Source organism: Cryptomeria japonica, chromosome 7, assembly GCF_030272615.1.
Source record: "Cryptomeria japonica chromosome 7, Sugi_1.0, whole genome shotgun sequence".
In the NCBI taxonomy this organism is placed as follows: Eukaryota; Viridiplantae; Streptophyta; class Pinopsida; order Cupressales; family Cupressaceae; genus Cryptomeria; species Cryptomeria japonica.
This window is the reverse complement of record NC_081411.1, coordinates 196672366-196697237: the sequence shown is the minus strand read 5'-3', so window position 1 is coordinate 196697237 and position 24872 is coordinate 196672366. Positions and strand designations below refer to the sequence as shown.

Below are 24872 nucleotides of genomic sequence, written 5' to 3'. Positions count from 1 at the left end.
ACCAACCCCCTTTACCGGTACACCAAATGAAAAATAGAATTTATGGGCATGTGGGGGATATTTAGAAACCTCTAATTCCAGGGTTGCACACCTGAAATCCACCGCTATGACAACTTATGATGACTGTCCTAAATCTTGTCCTAGGTAGTCACATAGAGATGCCTACCTAACTTGCTCTTTTCTCCACACAACCAATTTTCCCCTACAACAAACCATGAAAACATTAAAGTACAGAGGCTTATCCTTATTTGTATGGGTAAAGATCTACATCACCTTATATTTGTCCTATTTGTAGAGGGATTAGGGCTTGGAATGCCTTGGTTTGGACCATGATGACCTAAAATGTCATGGTCCCTACCAATGGGGCCCAAATTGGAATTGGGGTAGGTGCTATATCTCTTTGCCATGAATTTATCCCTATGGCTACACATGATTGTTGGAGGTCAGTATAATTGATAATTTACCTAGGGAACCCTACATAAGGACATCCTGTCAATTCATTTTAGATCTAAGACTCCATCTGTATTATCCATGCATCCATGAAGAATTTATTATCAAGCATCTTTAGAAATTCAAGGTTGAATATTCATCATTCATCCATTGTAGAGAAAAGTTACATCAAACTTATGTAAATATTTGTGTGTGATTAGGTTTTTCATGTTCATGTGTTTTTCATGCCATTACATGTAACATTTATGATTACATTCAAAGAGCATTGCATCATCATCAAAAATTGCAAATCTAAGATATATCTGTTAGACATAATGGATCATTGAGAGGGGGGTGAATCAGTGATTTAAGCACTTTTTCCTCAATAGGGATATACCAGTAGTATATAAAACAAACTAAGTGCTAACCAGTAGCTCAAACAGTGCAAACTAAGTGTGTGAAATGATTTACTATAACATCAACATAACTCATACACAAGAATGCATCACACAACACCAGATATACGAGGAAAACCCAATGTGGTAAAAACCTCATTGAGAATAGCTGTTGGAGATCTTCTTCTCCAATCTAGCCTCATGATGTAAAATATCTGATCACAATTTTAGGTCACCAACCCTTGATTTATGAGCACTGATTCAAAGGAGCACCAACCCCTGCATAATCTATAGGTCACAACCTAAAGGAGCTACAACCCTTGCACTAAGCATCAACTTAGTGAAAACAATATAAAACAGTTATACAAATGAGATCCCTGTTACAAAAGAAGTTTTGCAACCTTACAAAATTCTGCTCAATCGGTTTCAACCTTTACCTATCTGTGCTTCCTCCACACACTAAAACTTTTCTTTTCTATTGATTCTGACTTTGTTAAGTCTCCTTTCTTAATATCTTTTTAATTCAACTCACACTGATCACTCTTTATCAGGTGTTGCTTCCTTCAAATTTTCACCTCTGCATCCTATGCTGACTCTGTCGGTTTTTTTCTTACACCAGTTTACCCTGCTTCTCCTTACCGATATAGTCTTCTTCTCATAAACACTTCAAGTGTTTATCTCTTTAGCTCTCAGACAACAATTTCACACTTACCTTCACTCTACAACAGCAGCGATCGTAGTCTCAAGTCATCATATTTAATCTTGAGCTTTCCCGCCAAAAATAAATTCAAACTAAGGGAGGTTAGGGTTCCCTTCACCCGACCAAATCTGCATCAGATATGATCCAATCTACCTTGGATCGATCATTTGCATTGGAGGAATGCATTTGTATGCATTTTCCATTATCCAATGCATATTTGCTAAAGATAGCAACCCGACCATGATTTTCGGCCTTGAAAGCTGTCGACTCATTTACGACCCCATTATTTTCTTCTCGAGGTCCTCTTGCAATCTGATTTCTTTGCTTGGATCCAAGTGCCAACAACTCCCTGATCTTTCTCTGTCACTCTTTCTTCCTCAATCCGCATCAATCTATTATCATCTCATGATTTGTGGTTGTTTCATTAATGTCGACTAACTGTTCCAACAACCATGTCGATGGAAACATCACCGACCTCTGCATGCTTTCCACCTTAGCTCCACATGGCATCACATTGGTCATACACTTAGCTCACCGACACAAGATCAGTTTGCACTTGAACATTCAACAAACTCATACTAGCACAATCCCTTACCAGTGAGACCTTCTCCTTCTGCTAACCAATAGTGCACACAACACCGGTAGAACATCTTCACCTCTAGTGGTTTCTGATTATTTTAATATTCTACCTCTTCATCACAACCAGGAAGCCATCCTTCAAATTCGATAGTCTGATTAAGGATTATTCACCTTGATTGATGAAGATCATCCAATTTATAGAAGAATTGGAGAGATGACAAGATTAGCATGATTCAATTCAAATGGAAATTGCAAATCAATTATGTCAATTATGACAAATTATGCACTTTCTATGCAAAATTTGTTGATTGATAATTTATGACAAATTATGACAACTTCTATGTTAAAATTGATTGATTGTCAATTATGACAAATTGACATGTCATTTCCATGAATTTAGGAGAGAAATAGGAGGAAATTGAAATTAGGAATTAGAAAATTAAGAAATTAGGAAAATTAGGAAATTAAGAATTAAGAATTTAAGAAATTGAGAAATTGATGGAAATTAGAAATTAGGTAAATTAATTAATAATTTGTCATTATTAATTAATTCACAAAGAGGAATAATTAGCCAATTAAATGAACATTTAATTGCAATGAGAAGACTTAGGATAAATAAATAATTTATTAATCCTAAAGGAGGAAATGACACACACAAGGTTAAATGATTAAATCATGAAACCCTAGAAGATGAATTAGGTCTTGATGAAAGATAATTGACTCGATTCGATTTGATTTTGGATTGATAAATGGCCAATGTGATAAATGATTTGATTGAGAAAATGCACCAATTGACGAGGAACAATGAAAAATTGATCCAAATTGACACGATTGAAAAGGACAAGGATCGATGACGAATCGATCGCAATATGACAAGATTGACAAGGACAAAGATCGACCAAAATCATGACTGAAGATTGTTGTCGACAAGACCAAATTTGAAAGTGAGACAGATGAAGAATGCAGAAGAATGACTCAATGCTCACAAATGATAAAAACCAAGTGCGTGACATAGGAGAAATGTTAATGCGACGCAAAAACCTAAAATGAGGCAATGCGCAAACGTTAAAGTATGACTCCACAAGCGTTGACCATTTTTAGGTGTCTACATTTTGCCCCTCTTTGAGACAATGCGATTTTAAGCGTTGTTTCAAAGAACAATAATGAAAATGCCCCAGACAATGACAATGACATATGCATGCCCCCTCGAGGAATTGGCCAGAAACATCCAGAAAAGAGGCCAATTGATCGATAAGAATGATAGGAGACGATAGGATCGAACGGACTGCCAAGACTGACGGAAGAAATGTTAGTAAGAAGAAATTAGACAGAGGATAGTTAGAGATGAAGAAAAACTTGCTTTCAGTAATGCACTTTGTAGGTGAGAACCTTTATTTTTATGTAGCAAAATGGATGCGTAGCATCATGACATTGAAGGCCAGAGCTGAAATGCAACCCTTTTTGCAAAAGACAGACACATCACAGATAAACAACAATCACAAAAAAAAGAAAGGGACCATGATCCATCCCGGTCACTCTAAATCACTCAGTGACATCATTGAGCAACATAGGAACATGATCGAAGATAAATCAATAAAAAGATAAGATGCACAAATTCCAACAAATCAAACAAACATCTTGATCTTCATTGTCAAAAGTTGAAAGTGTGGATAGGACGATCATGCTGTCTGGTTTCAGGGAATGTGGTACCCCGTCTAAGACAGGACACAGTCTGGTTTCGAGTATACCACACCCTGTATAAGACTCATGATAGTGTGCCAAGGATGAATGATTTTGATGGTAACGTTCGATTGATAAGACAATTTTGATCAGTTTGAATGTCTGGTTTGATGGAAAAAGTTCATCTGTTCATGCATGATTTCATTAAAGCACAGCGTGTGATTGCGTGTCGTTGGAGGGATGCTCAGTGATTTTTCTTATGCACAAAAGGGATCATTTATTGCAAAATGCGTGTTTTTGGATTTTAATGTTTTGAAAAAAAATTTGTGTTCATTTTTTTCAAGACTTTTTATGATTTTTAGGGATTTTCATTTTTCAATTTTTAGATATTTTTTCAAGACATTTTTTGATTTTTTTGGATTATTTCAGGACATTATTTGATTTTTTTGGATTATTTCAAAACATTTTACAATTTTTATGATCTTTTGCCCCCAGTGTCTAGCAAGGCAAGGCATATGACAAGTGAATAAATAGGCTTGCTGAAATGATGGTGGATAGAGGGAAGACAAAAGCATTTTATTATGGAGACAATGCAGATGCAATTTTCAAGGGCTATTGCACGATGGGACAAGAGACTGGATATGACAATGTAAATCAGTGACATGGCATGAGGGACATGTCAAGAGGTTTTTCAAACTATGTTTAAATTTTGCGTCCTTATGTCAGATCAAGATCAAGGAATAAAACAGAGTGTATGGATAGTGATAAGAAATGGATAGGATAAGCAAGGCCAAGAATGGATAAGGGTCATGGACTAAAGGTTGGGATTGGCTAAGGGATAGTGGCAGAAAGTTGCAATAAGACAGGGAATATGGATGAAAGGTTATAATAAGCAAATGGATAAATACCAAAAGCTATGATAGATTGAAAGCTGCAAACAAGATGCATGATGCTCATGAAGATCGTTAGCCTTGTCAAGATCAAAGGTGGAAAGAGGAAATGGATATGAGGGACAATAGGATATGAAGGGTAATGACAGGGGTTCGATAGGATAATGAAGGGCAATAGGATATAAAGGAGGAAACCTGCCCCCAAGTGTGGTGTGCAAGAAGTTCATAAATTACACATGACACCTGTTTGCCAGGTTTTCATCACGGTACTTGCCCAAGGCGCCTGTTTGCCAGGTTTTCACCAGTGGACAAATTATTTTTGCTTTACTTTTTTTCTTTTCTTTTTCTTCTTTTTTTTGTCTTTTTTTTTTCAATTTTTTTTTTTTTTTTTTTGTATTTTTGACTTTTTCAATAGAAGATGGACACATGATAGGGGATGGAAGAAGGACTCAAGCGTCTTTTTTTTTTTGGATAGTATCCTTGAAAAAAAAATGGACCATGACTTTTAAAAGTATGCTCAAAGATGTTGGTAGGATAAGGACATGGAAAAAGAGATGAAACTAAGGCAAAGTTTTATGCAAAGGATGGGATCAAAGGGATCAAAGGATGGAAAATATGCATTGGTTAATGGATAGGGTATTGGAAGAATTGGGCTTCAGTGGATGGAAATGAAGGCAAGATCAACATTGGCACACACCTTGAGGGGTGATGGACTGATGGAGGAAAAATGGATCTTGGATATTGAGATTTTGATGAAGGAATAGCTAGGGATTTTGGGACATAAGGGCCCAAAATGGATGAAGAAGGTGATGGAGGAATAGACTTGGAAGGTTTGGATGGAGGAATAGCAATTTTAGATGCCACTTTGGATGTTTCTTTAGGACTTTGTGCTTCAAGGAGTTGCTTAGGGATCCACATGGTTTTTGATTTTTCATGCTTTTGTGGTTCCTTGGAGTGCATTGCTTGCACAAGGGATTTAGGAATTCATATATATTTTAACTTTGCTTTATTTTTCTCAGTGGGCCTTTGTGGCCTTTTGGATATTTCTTTTTCTTTATAGATCATATTTTCCTTTGCTTTGACATGTTGATCCTTGAATACATGTGGATTTCTAGACTTATGACTTTTATACTTGGCATCCAAATTGTTTGGAAGAGGGAATGAATGTTGATGTGGATGGGAATGATATGGAGGCATGTGGGATGGATGGAAGGTTCTCCAAGATGTGTTCCTTTGCTGATGTTGCATAGGAGATGGAGGGATATAGGGACCTAGAATGGATGGAAGCGATGATGGGGAAGGTGGACATTTGGATTTTGACTTTGAAGGGATACCAATGCCTTGAGTGTGAGCTTTGTAGCCATGACCATTAGTATATTCTTTGATACGAAGGGGTTCTTTCTCATGAAGGTCTACTCCTTTTCCTTTATGAATATATTGACTTGTAGGATACTCTTTTCTTTGAGAAGAAGACGCGAGTCCATTATGAGGTGGATATGATATGAGAGAAATAATGAGATCTTGAAGTGGATCGGATTGCACCAAAGTGGAAGAACCCATTATGCATATCGAGGGTTCATGAACATCTTGCACTGACACATTAGAATCATGAGGGGGATTAGGATCATGAGAGGGACTAGGATTGTGTAGTGGACATGGTTCAATGATAGGCTCTTCGAGAGATGGAATGGGAGGAATAATGGGATCATCACAAGAAATACGATCTTGGAGTGTATATGGAGCATTAGGACAAGGAGATGGAGGAACAAAAGGATCTTGTTGAGGATTTAAAGGAATAATTTGATCTTGAGAAGGAGAAAGATCGTTGGAATCCTCTTTAAAGGTGTTTTGTTCTTGACTTTTAATGGGATCATCGGAAAGGATGGAAGGGATATCTGGAATGTCAATGGGATTTGAAAGGGCATTGTGTTCATGAAATGGAAGGGGATCGTTTGGGATTGGATGAACTAGGATATCTTGATCTTGCTCAGGGAATGGAGTGTCAATAGGATTTTGGATAGGATGGACAAGAATATGGGAATCATCATGAGTGTCTGGGAACATGGGGTCTTGGTCAACAATTGGATGGGATGATAAAGTTTCAGGATCTTGATCTTGATTTTCTTTAGGACATGTTTCTTCATGCTCTAAATTATCCTCTTGACATGAGGTTGGACTTTTGATATGCATGGAGGATTCTGACAAGGGATCAATGGTTTGGCATGAAGGAAATGCACTTTGAACATTTGTGATGGATTCTAGCAAGGAATCAATGCTTAAACATGAGGAAGAGGGACTTCGAATGGGGTCCTCTAAAATAGGTAATGGCAATAAAGTGCATGGTGGCATTGGGTCTTGTATTTCTGAAACATGACAAGGATGTGCATCATGAATTGGATTATCTTGGCAATCAATTATGGATAGCCCTTGGCTAATTGCATCCTTGGGTGTATTGTTTGATGAGGACAATATGGAAGGTTCTTGTGAAACTTCTAAAGGTGTAGGGATAGATGCCACTGGAGAGTCAATTTGCTTGTGAGGGGATGAGGCATTGCTAGACATAAGTGTATTATCTTGATCTTCCTCAAAGAACTCACTTGGTAGTTTCCTTAAGAGCATTGCAATAAAGCCACCTTTCTTTTGAGGTTTTGACATGATTGGATCTGGAATTTGAACTTGTTTTTGATTTGATGTCATGTTTTGATATTGGACTTGGTTCAATTGTTCCAACATGTTTGAAACTTGGCTTGGTGTGTTCTGCAACCTTTGTTTTTGAATGTTTGGTTGTTGTTGTTGACATTGATATGTTGATTGAACTTGTTGATATTCCACCATTGGTTGAACTATTTGTTGACATTGTATAGTTGGTTGGATGTATTGTTGAAATTGGACCATTGATTGCGTTGGTTGAATATGTTGGACAATTGGTTGAACCATTGGTTTTATTGGTTGAAAATCAGATTGATAGTAAACACCTTCTTGTTCTTGTTGTGGAGGCACATAATGTTGAAATTGATGTTGTCTCTTTTCTTGAAATTGTTTCATCATCTCTATTTGGGAGAGGAGATCTGGTATGTCTGATCATTCAATAAGAGACCTTACATCAATTGGCTCAATATTTGGATTTTGACCTGGAAGTTTTTGAAACATTTTGGACATTTGTGATCTATTCTTCGCAATGTTTTTCACTCTTTGTTCCAAAATCTCATTTTCTTGAACTAGTTTCTCCTCTAGTTTTTGTATTTGGAGACTTGTTTCATCATAAAAAGTTTGATCGATATTGCCTTGTTGTTGGGTTTGATATAATTGTGATTGCATTGTTGGTTGATATGTCAAACTTTGGTGCATCATTGGTGCTTGGAACCTTGTTTCAATAGACATGTCACTATGAAAATGCAATATTTTTGGAATTTTTCAAAGATAATGTATGATATGCAACTAAATGCAAACTAGATAGACGAGCATGCAATCTATATTTTTGGTTGTTTTTCAAGATTTTGACAAACTTTTTGGAATGCAAATCTAAAAGAGACCCTTAGGAAATTGAAATGATGTCTAGACCTCAAAGGACAAAAGGACCAAGTGACAAAAGGACAAATGACAAAGTCTCCCCTATATGCTTGGATACTAAGCTAGGTTTGATCAAATGACAATAATGACATAAAAAGAAAAGGTTTGACAGGGTCTAGACTTCTTAACAATGACTTAGGGTTTATCAAAGATTTGGATTACTCAAGTATGGCAAAACCTAGTTTTGGCACTATATGCAAAGGGACAATTACTATGCAAATGACCCTAATATGATATGATAATGACCCAAGCTTAATGAAGAGACCTAGGGTATGCAAATATGAATGTATGAAAATGGTATGACTTTAATGCAAGAGGACACATGCAAATGGATGACCCTTATTGATATGCAAAGGAGTATGACCTAGGTGAAACCTAACCTTGGTACTTGACAATGAACTTTGCAAAATGCAACCTAGGATGAACCTAAATGTAAGTGACATGAATGTTGAGACAAGATTTTGAACAATGTTTTATAACCATGTTTGAAGGTGTTTTGAAGTTTGTTGGATGAAATGTTCTTGTGTTTGACCTTATGTTGGATCAATTTGTTTTGTTCTTGAAATGAGATACAATTCAACTTTTGACAAGCAAAGAATACAAGATATTTTAACATAGACTCAAGACAATCATGCTCATTCCCACATTTCTTATGGTAGGCAAGGACATTAGGTACTTGAGAGGTAGACTCATTATGGGATTCAAGGAGAATACATAGATGCTTGACCCCACGGGCTCCCCTCCATGGCACTCACTTCTCAGGGCAGCCAAGCATCAGTCCCCATGGAAATCTCCCCATGGCGAACTTAGTATCTCTTCCAAGTATCTGAATTTGTCCTTCTCAAGCAACTAGAAGGGTTTTTGGCCTCTAAAAACAAGGTGTTTAGTAAGGATTTCTGTTAAGAATTACTCCTTGATGTCACGCAAGCGTGATTAAGACATTAAGCCCATCAAGATACCAAACAAATGTAGTCACGCAAGCATGATTTAGACCAAGAGGCCCTACTTAGATGTTGATATGAGAAAGAGTCCAAGGGTCATCACTTCCCAAGTAACTGCAATTCCCACGTAATACTTCCTTCAAAGCTTTCGCTCATCGGGTATTTTTTTATAGTGAGTTAGAATGCCAAGGAATTATAGCCGTACTCACTTTGGGTCATTCCCTTCTCATGATTATCACTTGCTTGCAAAAGCAAAGTGGTCGGGAAGGCAGGCCCTCTAAAGGAGACAAACAATCAAAGACATGAGTATGGTATCGAAGATCTAGATTTCTGATCACCCTAAGAAGGATGAGAGCATACTCTCCTACTCCAATGTCACACTCAACAATCAAGGCACAAACACGTTCATTACAACCTATTTAAAAATCACTAAGTGCCTAGAAATTAATTGCAAACACAAGGTTTAGTTGTTTCTCCAAGGCAACCTACAAAAACCCCAAGTTAGAAGTTTGATTTGTTGTCTTTGACTATCGATTTTGCATAACACATGTTAGTAGTTTGATTTATTGTCTTTGCCATGCATATGCCAAGATTTTGCACAGATAATTAGTACCAAAATCCAAAGCACAGAAAATAGAATGCAAAAACTAAACAAATTTCAAATAAAACACTGCATTTTTACCCCTGTTCTGGACTTTACACAGGCCCAGAACCCATGACACAGGCGCAGAATGCAGGACACAAGCGCAGAATGTCTTCAACATAGGCGCAGAATGCTCAACACAGGCATAGGATGTAGGATACAAGCACAGAATGTCTTCAACACAGGTGCAGAATGCTCAACATAGGCGCAGGATGTAGGACAGAGGCGCAGAAGTCTCCAGAAAACCCTGCACGTCCCTGTTTTTGGGTTTTTTTGGCTTGCAAATCAACTTGAGAGAACTCAAAACACCATAAAGAGGTTAGAAGGTTAGTGTTCACGTCGGGTTCACCAATTAATGTACGTTAGGAAATAGGAAATCATCACAAACAAGATAAACATAATAGCTCAATCACAAGAAGTCATTGCAATGAATCTATCCTAAGACACATTCAATAGAGACATGAAATAAAAACATTCACAAGTAAAGACATATGCAAACCAATAGCAGATTTGAATGCTCCTTCATGCGGCTCCATTGTTCTTCTTTCCTCTTCAAATGGTTTGGTTGTGGATCTCACCTACAAGTGCACACACAATTGAAAGGAAGTAGACGGGATTTTTGATCAAGAGTACTAGAAGCATAAATTCGATAGTCTGATTAAGGATTATTCGCCTTGATTGATGAAGATCATCCAATTTATAGAAGAATTGGAGAGATGACAAGATTAGCATGATTCAATTCAAATGGAAATTGCAAATCAATTATGTCAATTATGACAAATTATGACAAATTATGCACTTTCTATGCAAAATTTGTTGATTGATAATTTATGACAAATTATGACAACTTCTATGTCAAAATTGATTGATTGTCAATTATGACAAATTGACATGTCATTTCCATGAATTTAGGAGAGAAATAGGAGGAAATTGAAATTAGGAATTAGAAAATTAAGAAATTAGGAAAATTAGGAAATTAAGAATTAAGAATTTAAGAAATTGAGAAATTGATGGAAATTAGAAATTAGGTAAATTAATTAATAATTTGTCATTTATTAATTAATTCACAAAGAGGAATAATTAGCCAATTAAATGAACATTTAATTGCAATGAGAAGACTTAGGATAAATAAATAATTTATTAATCCTAAAGGAGGAAATGACACACACAAGGTTAAATGATTAAATCATGAAACCCTAGAAGATGAATTAGGTCTTGATGAAAGATAATTGACTCGATTCGATTTGATTTTGGATTGATAAATGACCAATGTGATAAATGATTTGATTGAGAAAATGCGCCAATTGACGAGGAACAATGACAAATTGATCCAAATTGACACGATTGAAAAGGACAAGGATCGATGACGAATCGATCGCAATATGACAAGATTGACAAGGACAAAGATCGACCAAAATCATGACTGAAGATTGTTGTCGACAAGACCAAATTCGAAAGCGAGACAGATGAAGAATGCAGAAGAATGACTCAATGCTCGCAAACGATAAAAGCCAAGTGCGTGACATAGGAGAAATTTTAATGCGACGCAAAAACCTAAAATGAGGCAATGCGCAAATGTTAAAGTATGACTCCGCAAGCGTTGACCATTTTTAGGTGTCTACAGGCATTGATGTCAACATTGCCTTTTTTGGAATCTCTTCCCCTTTGATAGCAACGGCAAACAGAACCTTAGGCTGACACCAATAATCTCTCCCTTGACTACATCCAATTAAGACACACTCTCCCCATGTGTCCATGCTTCATGACTCAAGAGTTATGAGATAGTAACAATGGTTGACTCCCCCTGAATCATGCATCCTCTTATGCATTTAAGTGATGCCAGATGGTGGGACAACTCCCATCTTTGGTCTCAAGTACTCAAATGGGCCCAAGGGAAGTGGCTTGGTAAATATGTCAGCAATTTGTTCACGAGTTGGAACATATTCTACTATGACCTCCTTGTCTACTACCTTCTCCCTCAAGAAGTGATCTACTTGAATGCAATGTGCTATGTTCATGAGTGCATTACTGGAATCTTGGAGATGTTGATTGCACTTGAGTTATCACATCAGATTGGAATAGGATCTGGGATCTTCACCTATATGTCCTTCAATGTTTTCTTCATCCATAGCACTTGTGAGCAACATGTAGCAACTGCTATATATTCTGCCTCAACAGTAGATAATAACACTGAATCTTACTTCTTGTTGTGCCATGATACTTTGAACCAAGGGACAAATTGACATCTTATTCTTATTGAAAATTTTGATTTATCCTTTGTTCTCTTTAATATCTATGGTCCAATAGATCCTCAAGACAAACATGCTCTTTTGCATACTTTATCTTGTCAGATCCAATAGCAAGGAGTTCAGAAAATCATATTAGGAGGTGATTTTAATGCCATCTTGTCTCAAGATGAGAAACAAGGAGGCAATCCTACTGTGTATAAGGTGATTAAAGACTTTAGATATTTTATGTCTGATAATGCCCTTTCTAACATTTCACCTTCAAATGGTCAATTTACATGGACAAACCGGAGAACTTCCCTTCAAATTGAAAGTAGATTGGATAGCTTTTTCACTTCATATGAATGGATCCTTCAGAAATATACTTTCAGCTCTAAAATTATATCGTTCTCTGGATCTGACCATTTTCCTATCTCATTATGCTTGGATAAACTTTAAGCTTCTCATCATAGACCTTCTTTTAAGTTTGAAAGAATGTGGTTTTGGCACCCACACTTTCATGCTCTACTTCATCAATGGTGGGTAAGTGCCCCCTTCTGTAGGGGGAACAAAATGTTTCAACTTTATATGAAAATGTAGTTTGTAAAAGCAAATATCAAAGTCTGGAATAGGGAAGTATTCAAAAATATCTTTGCAGAGAAATCAAATGTAGAGAAGGAATTAAAAGACGTCAATGAACTTATCTTTTCTACTAGGATTAATCCAAAAACCTTCTCAAAGCAGAAGCATTTACAAAGTTACTGGGAAGAATTGTGCTCTAGAGAGGAGTATTGGAGACAAAAATCAAGGGAGCTATGGCTAAAAGAAGGGGACAAAAATACTAAGTTCGTCCAGGCATCTACAAAGATTAAGCAAGCTACATCTACTATCTTTTCTATAAATGCCTCTTCTTTGGGGGTAAAATTAACTAATGAACAAAAAATTAGGGAAGAGGGTAAACTCTTCTATAAAAATCTTCTTGCTCCCTCCCTTCCTTTTGTTCCTGAGGAGTCTAGTGTCAAGATATTTCTAGATTCCATCCCTTGTCTAATTTCACAGCGTGATAATGATTATCTGATGCAACCTTTCTCTCTTGCTAAATTACAAGAGGTGGTAGTTTCGATGGCTCCTGACAAGTCTCTAGGCCCTGACGGTTTCACCATACTATTCTTTCAAAAGTGTTGGGACATTTTAAGCTTTGATCTTTTAACGGCTTTGGAGGAGTCAAAACAAAAAGCTTTTATTCTCAAGAACTTCAATTTAACCCATCTTGCTCTTATCCCCAAATCCAATAACCTTCAATCTTTTGCAGACTTTAGGCCTATCTCCTTGTGTAATACAATGTATAATATTGTCACAAAAGCTATCTACCTCTGGTTAAAATCCTTAATACCTAAAGTAATATCTCTTCAACGAGGAGGTTTTGTTCCTGGTAGGGAAACATCGGAAGGTGTGCTTGTGTCCCATGAATTTTTGCACTCAATTAACTCCTCACAATCCCCTGCTTTCATAGCTAAATTAGACATGTTGAAAGCATATGATAAAGTATGTTGGTCTTTTCTTTTGAGAGTGCTTAAAAAGTTTGGCTTTTCAGATAAGTGGTGCAAATGGATCAAAAATTGCCTCTCTGGGGCACATTTTTCAGTTATTGTTAATGGTAATCCTTCTAGTTTTTTTTGAGCCACTCAAGGAGTTTGACAAGGTGACCCACTATCACCTTATCTCTTCATTATCATGGTAGAAGCTTTAAGCAGATTGGTCAATAAGCAGTTGAGTCTAGGTCTTTGGAAGGGGGTATGCATCCCTAATACCTCAATTTCTATCACTCACACTTTATTTGTAGATGATACACTTTTATTTGGTTGTTCCAATATTCAAGAAGCAAGGCATATTAAGAAAATGTTGGACATATATACTTTCAGATCTGGGCAGAAAATCAGTACTCAGAAATCTAAATTATTCATATTCAATACTTCTGAAATGGTGCCTAATAGCATTATCCAGACATTGGACTTTCCAGTAGATTATCTTCCATCATCGTACTTGGGTATCCCTTTCTTTATGGGAGAAGGGAAACCTTCTTTTTGGAATTTTGTGATTGACAGATTAAAAAGAAGAATTTTTGTGTGGAAAGCTAGATGATTATCTCTGTCAGGCAAAATCCTTCTTGTCAAAACTATTTTGGCTACAATTCCAAACTATTACATTTCAGTCCTTCAAGCCCCAAAATCTATTGTTTCCCATATCGAGAAAATTATTTGAAATTTTTAGAAGATAAAAAGATCCTGCTTGTATCTCTTAACAAAATGACTCCAAGCAAATCTATGGGCGGGGTTGGTCTGCACTATCTTTCAAAAAGGAATAAGGCCTTTGGGGGAAAGTTGGTTTGGAATATTTATGTCAAACCACATGCTTTGTGGTGTCAAATTATGCAAGAAAATTATTTAGACACTCCTACCCCATCACGTATATTTACTATCCTTGATCCTCCATCAGGGTCTACAATTTCGAACTTCATGATGGCTTCTAGGAATTGCTAGATATATATCTTGGCAAGTACATAATGGCAAAGATGTCAAATTTTGGTCTGATTCATGGAGTGGTCTCCCCCCTCTTAATCTTGAGGAATCTCTAGTAGATGTGATCCCTATATTTATTGCTCAATGGGGTTCTCACCTTTATGATTACATAGATGATCTTGAGAAGCCTTCAAATTGTGTCATTTGAAAGAAGCCAACTCTACTCCCAATCTCCCCAAGTCCAAAGGTAAAATTTTCTTTGATTCTCAAGAACCGCATTATTTTTATCTCTAATGGTTTGGAAAAATTGATATGGTCCCCTGTGAAGAACGGAAAGTACTCTATCAACGAAGGGTATAAGGCAATTCATCATATGTATGTTCAATCATATTCACAAAGAGCTTATCATTTTTGTTGGAACAATAGTGTTCTTCCCAAGGCAGGGATGTTTGCTTGGCTTTCTCTACACAAGAGAATAATCACCAGTGAGAGACTTGATAAATTGAATATTGCACATCCATTTGCTTGTGTACTTTGTGGTGAGCACAGTGAAACATTAGATCATCTCCTCCTCCAATGTGATTTTGCTCATTATTGTTGGATGTTTGTTCTTGATAATCTTTCCTTTAGCATCTCTCTTCCAAATAATGTATGGGATTTATTCCATTCATGGCTAGTCTTATACTCATCCTCTCTCTTTGCAAGCATTTGGAAAGTGATCCCATCCACAGTAGTATGGTCACTTTGGTGGGAAAGAAATAAGCATATTTTTAGAAAGCAAACATCTCCTCTTTCTGATGTTTTTAATTATATTGAAAAATCAGTATCAGAATTGGTTAATGCTCATGTTTCAAATCAGTTCAATCCAAATAGGGAATATACTTCTTGGGAAGGTCAAGTTATTAATTGCTGGAAGGGTATTTCTATTCCTGTATCACCTTGTCTTCCGAGAGTGAGAACTAGTAAAATTGATAGAGATAAAGTGAAAAATTGTCCTCAAGATTCAATGCATTTCAAATTGAATTTTGATGGCTCCTCTAAAGGGAACTTGGGTGTTGCAGGGATAGGAGTATGCATAAGGGACCACACAGGTTGTGTTTTTGCTTTGAAATCTGCTTCTATTCCACCAAGTACTAACAACTTTGTAGAGGCATATGCTTTACTTGAAGGCATTCTACTAGTAAAAAAATTGAACATCTCTTATATTCACATTGAAGGTGATTCAGTTGTTATTATCAACGCTTACATAAAGAGAAATATTGACAATTGGCAGATAAGATATTTACTTGAACAAGCATGGATACTTATTGATACATTTGTAAGCTTTACCATTTCACATGTGTATAGAGAAGGGAACCGGGTTGCAGATCATTTGGAAAATATGGGAAGTCCCAAGGTGGAACTTAATATGATGGGTCCGAATTGTGATCTTGATTCTTATCCAATTCTTAAGGAAAAAATTTTGGAGGACATGGATAAAAGATAATATTACACATGACTATGCAGTGGTCTTTTTCATAATGATAAAAATTGGTATGTGAGGTATTATAAGTGTAGGGTCTTGTGGTTCTGACGTATCTGTATGATGTGAATGGATGTCGATTTGAGAATCTAAGAAGCTTGTTGGATTGCAAGTTAAATAAATGCATAAGTGAGATAGATTGTGGACTGCTATGTAAATGTTTATAGCTATCGTGATGTTTTGGTTTGGACTTCACCTTGTTCAACATATTCCAGAAAACATTCAATACTTGGGGATGATTTGTGGCACTCGGTATTCTGGACATTATAAGATATATTGTATTTTTTGTCATACGAGAGATTTAAGTTTCACAACCTTTCTATGTATTGTAGAGAAAGGATCGGAGTTCTTCTTACTGGTTCTTTTCTCCGGGAGCTCTTTGAATTAGCTTTTGTAAAAGAAATATATAAATAAATAAAATATATTAAGTGGCACTGCCACCTTTTTCTAAAAAAAAAAAAAAGTTTGATGTTGTTTGCATTCTATCTAGCTTTGCTACAAATGAAAGAAAATAATTACCAATTTTTTGTAAGCATGAAATATTGTATAAAAAACTAGTATTTTTTATATTAGAAAAGAAAGTCAAAATTACTCATAATTATTAAGAGAACTTTACTCCATCAACTTTTTAATTTTCCATCTCCATAAGAAATCCCTAAATAATTTTCCACACCTCACATTTTATTATAAGCTCATAACTTTTTTACACACAAAGAAAATCACATAAGTAGATAAAATGGAATCAAATTACCAAGTAAATGTCCACCTTCTTCTAATCCTCCTAAAAAATCAAGTGTAGAAAACCATCGAGCACAAATATAATTATTTGCTCTATTTTATTGGTGCTCCTATTCTTATCAAATGCATTTCAATTTTTCTAAAGAGCATGTGCTATAGAGATCAATTTTTATAAATCCTATGTGTTATAAAGAGCTAGGATTTTCACAACATTAGCTTTTCAAATATCAAATTAATAATTATTTTTTTTATTTTTTGAGGTTTGAGCAAGAAACTTTTGTTCATTCACTTACAATTTTAATTTGAAGTTATTTAAATTTATTTTAAATAAGCTATTGTAAAATTTAGCGTTTCTAATCATTTCACTCCTAAGACTATATATTATGAAATTCTTAGAGTTTTTATTAAAGTAAGGTTTGGGTCCTTATAAGTTACATCAAAAAATCTTATATGTTGGTTGTTTTAAGTAATTTATTATAAAATTATTTGTGTATATCATAGTGAGGGATTTAACAAGAGAAAGTAAGGGAAGGAATCTTATGAACATGAGAGAATTTCCAAATAAGGATGATATACAAATTAAAAAAACAAATCCTAACAATTTGAAGGATAAAATGGGGTTCAACCTATAATGTCTTGGTTAAATGGTGGATTTATTGTTGTGACCATGAAATTTCAAACCCCCATTGGGACATTTTGATTGCATGAGTGTGCCTTCACTGATCTAATGTGTTGGTAGGTTTGAGCCCAAACATTGTTAATTGGGGATGAGGTCCCCCATTTGTGACCTGACTAGTTCATAGGTCTAGGTCAAAATAGTTCCATGTGGTACCAAAGCGCATGTCTTGTTAGCATCATTGGTCCATGAGAGCTTCACTTAGTGAACCTAGGTTATATCCCCTATGTTCATGGCATACTAAAGAATCCCCCTATTTTCAAAAAATATTGCCCTAAACTCCTTTTTTTCCACCCCTTCCCGATACGCAGACTAAATTAAAAGACCCCTATTTGCACAAAATATTGCATTTTTTCATAACCTGAATTAAAACCCCCTTATTTTCACCGATGATCAATATATTGCACCCTCATTTTTGGGATATTAAACCCCCCAATATGAACGCACGTGATATGATATTGCCTATTTAGTGAAGCCCCCGTGCACTGGTCACACTCAAAGTTTACTTAACATTTAAAAAGATTAAAAAAATGTGAAGGATAAAATATTCCAAGTCAAACAAGATATTTCATTAATTAAGATGGAGATGATAACCATCCTTTAAATCTACCTAGGGTTTCTAATTTAGGAGCATCATATGGGAAATCATAGAAATATGGACAAGGTGCGGGTGTAGAAGAGTCTCATCTATTACCAACATGCATGATTTGGATAGACATGTCTGAAGACTGGTTTCGGAGTTCCACCAGCAACTCAGCAAGTGCAGACATGATGAGTGAACCAGTAGAATGTGAGATACTGGAAGGATTAGTTAACCAGAAGTGAAGAGGAACCAGTAGAGTGTGTGGTCAATGACCAAGATAAATTGACAAAGTAGTGTGATGAGGTGGATACCAACTATGATGCCACGTGAAGATGAAGTGGCTGATGAAACCTGCACAAGTCGGTGAAGTGAGGTCGGTGAGGTAGTTGTGATTGATCCAAAATTAATGGTAACTGCAAAGCTCAAGGTAGAGTTACAGAGTTGTGCAGATCAAGATCCAGGACAGGTTGATTGTGTGGATCGAAGTAGGTGAAGGAGACAGCTGGGCCATTTAAATTAACTGAGAAAAGTCGACAGAATGGTTGCAGGTTGTTGAAGAAGGAAGGTGTGTTCTAGAAGGCATGAAAATGGTGGATATGTACAGATAGACATCTCTAAGCTGTGATCTGCTCAGATTTGATTAGATTCAGTGTGTCTCAAGATCAGTGGAGAAAACCCAAAGGCACCAAGTTTGAATTGGTTTTTGGCAGGAAGTCTGGGTTATAAATACGTGAGCCTAAGAGATAGATTGGGGCTACTAAAAGGAAGAAGATTATGTTGTTGCCAAGTGACTAAGTGTTACTTCTGCACGTAAGAGAAAAATAGCCAAGTGCTCAATAGATACCTGAGAAGAGAGTAAGAGTGAGGGAGAATAACATTGAAGTGTTCAACCAATAGAAGAGTGAAACTGGTAGTGTCCATACTGGGAGAGCAAAGGTGAAGGAAACTGCACAGTAGGCAGGCATAGAACCGACTAAGTATAGTACAGGTGGAGAGCAGCAGAGTGCTAAAGGAAGCGAGAACTAGCAAAGAGAAAGGTAAAACGGTAAGCAGCAACAGTGAGGAGAGAGAGGAGTGAGTAAGAAGAGAAGAACCAGTAGGATAGTGACTGATTTGATGAAGATTCAATCAAAGTGTGGAGAGAACTAGTAAGGCTAAGGAGATACCTTACTGGCAGGGAGATTGTATTGAGTTGTTACAAGATTCACTTCTAACTAGATTACTACCTTGTATTTGTTGTCCTATATTATGAATGCTGACTTGTAGCTCAGTGTAGGGGTTGTAGCTCCTTGGGTTGGTGCCTTAAATTCAGGGGTTGGTGCTCCTTTGTGTTGTAGCCCATAAATCAGGTAGGGGTTGGTGCTCCTTGGGTTGGTTCCCTAAAACTTGTACTTGTTTTTTACTATTGTGAGGCTAGATTGGAGTAGTAGACTCCAACAGCATTGCTCACCGAGGTTTTTCCCATCTTGGGTTTTCCTCATATATGCTAGTGTTATGCAATGTTTCCTTGTGGGTTTTTGCAGTTGTGTTAGTTTCCTCACTAACAGGTAAGTCGATTCATAGTTAGATCTAATAACCAATATGATCTCATAGGATTGCTAAAGGGAAAAGATTTAAGAACCACTTAATCACCCCCTCCCCCTCTCAATGGTGCATTGTGTCTAACACATACATAGAACATTAACATTATATCTAGAATCATAGATTAAAATATTCACAAACTAGAGGAATGTGCAAAGCATTCGACTATTGAGATGTATTACATACTCTTTCTTGCTTATTGAACTTTCCTTTACTGTACTCTTTTGGAAACATGTCATACTTACTCAATTATCACCACCAAATAAGATATAAACATCTGAACATTCATTTCCTAACCATATACACCAATTGTAATATTGAACAACATCTGAATATTTGAAACAAACTCTACACATCTATAGACAACTGACTATGACATCAATGACAAGCACCAAACAAGTTGGACATCAATAACAACACAACACAACATAACTCAAGTTCTAAACACTATATATCATCCTCTTTATTGAAAACATCAATTAGGTTGGCTAAAATAATGGACAAGCATAGGTCATGTCAAATCAACCACCAGTCTCTTCTCTTCTACTCTCTTGTCAATGCCCTTCATAATTGTTGCTCCCAAGTTAGATGCTTGATCTTTTAAACCATTAAGCAACAAATGTAGCTACTATACATCACTCAAAGTGTCATCCAGCACAACCTCTAGAAGTTTCACATAGAGAAACTTCACTATGTAATTGATCAATTTTGTACACTCCACCCGTAACATGATGAACTTATTTTGTGATAAGTGATGAAGAATATCACCCAAATGTAACATGTGCAAGGGTGAAAACCAATTAAGGTCCATCTAACCTTGAGTCATAGGCACCTGAAGTATCTCAAAGGTGATTACTGGCTCAAACTATAATTGCAACTTCAATAATTTTGATGTAGAGTTTCTGAAGGGGTCAGAAGATTATCCACCAAACAAAGTACTTATTCTATTGTCTTCTCTTCTTCTTCTCCTTCTTTGGACTTTGTGCCTTCTCCTCTATCTTCTCTAGAATATTTTCCTTCTCTTATGTCTTTTGCAAAATATCGTTTGAAACATTTTTTATACACTTATTTGTCTCTATTTGGTCATCCAAACCAATTCTTGGACCTACATCTCCTCCTATCTACTACTTTGTTTTATTCTCTAAATATACTTCACTACTTCCAACACCAAGTGAACTTCCTTTTCGACCAATTCTTCTATTTTTCATCTCTATAGGGGGTATGTGCAAGATTATGAGGGACCAAAAAGTGGTGATATGAAAAAAATTACCTTCACCACTTGCCCAAAAACGCGAAAAATCTGTGTTGACTTTTTGCTTAGCTTGGATGGCAGTACATCTAGCCATGACAAAAGCCCAAGCAAATCGGATATCCAATATTAATAAAATATATATTATATTATATATTATAATATATCATATAATATATCATATAATATATTATATATTATATAATATTTAATATATTTATAATATACTATATATTATATAATATTTAATATATTTATAATATACTATATATTATATAATATATTATAATTTACGTGATATAATATAATATATATGAATAATATATAATATATTATATAAATAATATATAATATTTAATATTTAATATATTATATAATAATTAATATAATATATTATGTATGAATAATATATAATGTATTATATTAATTATATATGATATATTATATTAATTATATATGATATATTATTCATATATAATATATTATATATCATAATATATCATATAATATAATATATAATATATTATATGATATATTATAATATTAATATTATATTATATATTTATAATAATATATAATATATAATATATAATATATAATATATAATAATTTATATAATATATAATATTTAATATATTATATAACAATTAATATAATATATTATATATTATTCGTATATAATATATTATATGACTAATATATGATATATTATATAATATATTTAATATATATTATTATTATATAATATTATATAATATATTAATATATAGCCTCCTGGCCTATTATTACCAGAAATATTGAGTTCCTCTGCAAGATTGTTGGTATACTGCCCAGCTTCACGACTGCCTGGAGAAGCACCTATATCCAAGAGGAAGGGCTTTCGGGTAGACAAGACCTTGGTATTACGGCCAACTGTGACATCATTGAAGGCAACTCTTGGGGGCTTGGTAGTGGAGAAGAGTGGATTCCAGATGATGACCGTCACCCCTGGAAGAAAGAGAAAGCATTGGCCCATGCAGCTTGCAGGAATGATTTCTTGGTAATTTTGGATGCAGTTGTTGCTCCTGATCTCGGTACCGAGGACCCAGACTCAAATACAGAAGAATCCTGATTTCATTGTTCAATTTCATACGTTGTTTAGGCCTTTGGTTCAACCGGCATTTTTCTCCTCTAGTTGTTTTCTCCTAGCATTTTAGCATCTCAACCAACGTGGCTAGCTTTTTTGTATTTACTATTGGAGCAAAGGTAGGGGGTTTTCTTACTGGTTCTTTCCCCATATGGCTCTTTCTGAACCAGTTATGTATTTTTCAAGTTTTGATTAAGACAAGGGATTAATATATATATATATATATATATATATATAATTATATTATATTATGTATTAGTGTTAAATATGTGTTCCTGTGTGACATTTTCATTTATTTTCTTGTGTGTTTTGAGTTTAAATTCAGCCATGCATATTGGAAAATGTATTAATTCCATGTATAGTCAAATTCATTACCTAATTTTATCCATCTACATCATGATGAATACTTATGCACCTACCACTCAACCCAATGCACATACTCTCAAACTCTTATACAATTTAACCATCCACTTATTTATCACACATATGCTTGCACTTATTTCCATGAACACAATATCTATCAATAGTTAGTCATTTTGTTTTATCATGGCACTAATTTGGAGTCATGAGTTGGTCCTTGTGGCTATAAATATGTCCTATTCTAGTTTAAATTCAATGTGGCCAATTTCTTGTCTTTACACTTCTTACTTAAGCTAATAAAAAATACATTTATGTAATATGTTATCTCTGGAATAAACCCTTGACATAGGGCAATACAATATAATACTTCTTACTAATGAAGATGTTCCATTCCATACTATACCTTCAAAAAATACCAAAACATAACTCCATACTCTTCATATATCACTTACAATAACATTCATCTTACCCCTATTGAACACACCTTAGGACTAATAGGGGGGGTGAATTAGTAAAGACCAAATACTTAAACATAATTTATTAATATACAAACAATTTAGTATTATTCTCATTAGCAGTAATGAAAGATATAATAGTGAAACATCGTGCACAAGAGATGGAAAATCCAAATAGGAAAAAACCATAGTGAAAGTCAACTCACAATATAATTTTAGGCTCACTAACAAGGAAGCACACTACTCCTAGAAGGACTTTTAGGCTAGAGCACACAACCCTAGGAAAAGATACCAAACTTGCAATCTAACTATCACTTCTCTAGAGTGGAATATAATGAATATAGACCAAAAACAAGTAGGGATTTAGCAACACTTCCTTTGGAAATATCCAAACATAAAGTTATCCTTGAATCCCTATCTCTAACAACCAACTCCACAATAATCACCATGCACCGGCTTTGTCACAATTGACTTATATACATTGATCCACTTACACACTTACTCACACACACATTCCTTCAACATCAACTCGATCTTCTATATTTTGAACACACCAAAGGACTAAGAGGGGGTGTGAATCAGTTTGGACCTTAAAATACTTTAATTCTAATCATTTAAAATTATAACCACAATTAACTTACTACCGCAAATATGAAACATGAATTCACAAATCACAACAAACACATGAACATTGGATTTATGTAGAAAATCCTAAACAAGGAAAAAGCATGGTGAGAATCATACTCATAATATGAAAATAACTATGTACAATGTTTTGGGCTCAAGAAAAAGGATCTCACTACACTTGAAAAGACTTTCAAATATAAGATGTGCAACCCTAGGGAAAGATACAAAGGACTTGCAAAATTGAGACTCATTGTCTTAGAGCAAGATACAAAGAACTACACAAACTGGCAAAGAGGAACTCATTGTCTTTTGGTAGGCATAGGGAATAGATGAATTAAAATGAACAACATATCTATTATCCTTGAATCATTGTGTCAAGAAATCAATATCATGGTAAACACATCTAACGTCAATCATTATCTCAAAACACTGTTATACTAAAGATATCACCATCTAACCTCTTCACAAACTAACTTTTGCACTTTTGCAACACTAAATCTGCTTACATATAATTCACATCAATTCATATGCATTTTATGCATCAACTTATACATTCACACTTCCTTATACATAAGATTATTCATGAAAACTATCAACTAGGTCATCCATAGATAGAATATATAATATCACATAAACTTGGCCACTTAAACCTATAATATTCATTTTGGTCCACTTTGAGAGATAAAGAGAACCCAAACACGTCACAAAACATCCATCTAAGTCACTTAAAATGAATTGCACAAGTTAAGACATCCTCCAAATTGGGCATCAAATAAATCATACAGATAAACAATAAAACACATTAACCAGTTAGCCCAAAAACATCTTCTAATGCAAATCACACCACGTGGATCTATGCACACCACCCCATAAAATTATCCAAACTTAACCTTCAAATAAAACCCAAATGAAAATAATATGATCCAAGTGAGATTCACCAACCAAACCAACCAGAACATGTAACACAACTAAACATGTTGAAGCATAGCATAAATTTCACTGATAGCTAAACCAATACTAGAAATCTGAACTAGAACACTGCATAAACCAAATCAACATGTCCTCCAAGAAACAGTACTTGAATCCACAAATCAGAGAATTGCCAAGCATTTTTTGAACCTATTCTAACAAACAAGTTCACTATTAGAAGAAGCAACAATCAATTCTACCATCTAAGCAATAAAGGACCTACAAACTTGATAATGCAACATACTGTTGGCATTGTGTTGTCATTGATGTCAAACCGGTATAGGATGTTACCAGTATCACTGACATTCTTGTCAACTAATGAACAAGAGGTTGTTGGCATTAGAGTTTGATGTCAACCAGTATAGAAGATGGATTGGTATGGGAGAAGAACTAATTTGTTGTCATTGATGCCAAC

General features: G+C 35.2%; 1 protein-coding gene across 1 annotated transcript in view; it reads left to right on the top strand.

The window, feature by feature from the left end:
• LOC131056358 (UPF0481 protein At3g47200-like) overlaps window positions 1-22031 on the top strand; it is a 66384-nt gene extending 44353 nt beyond the window's left edge. Inside the window, exon 3 of the mRNA XM_057990717.2 lies at window positions 21691-22031. Coding sequence (XP_057846700.2) covers window positions 21691-22031 — 341 coding nt within the window. The remainder of the gene's footprint in view (window positions 1-21690) is intronic.
• The last annotated feature ends 2841 nt before the right edge of the window (window positions 22032-24872 follow it).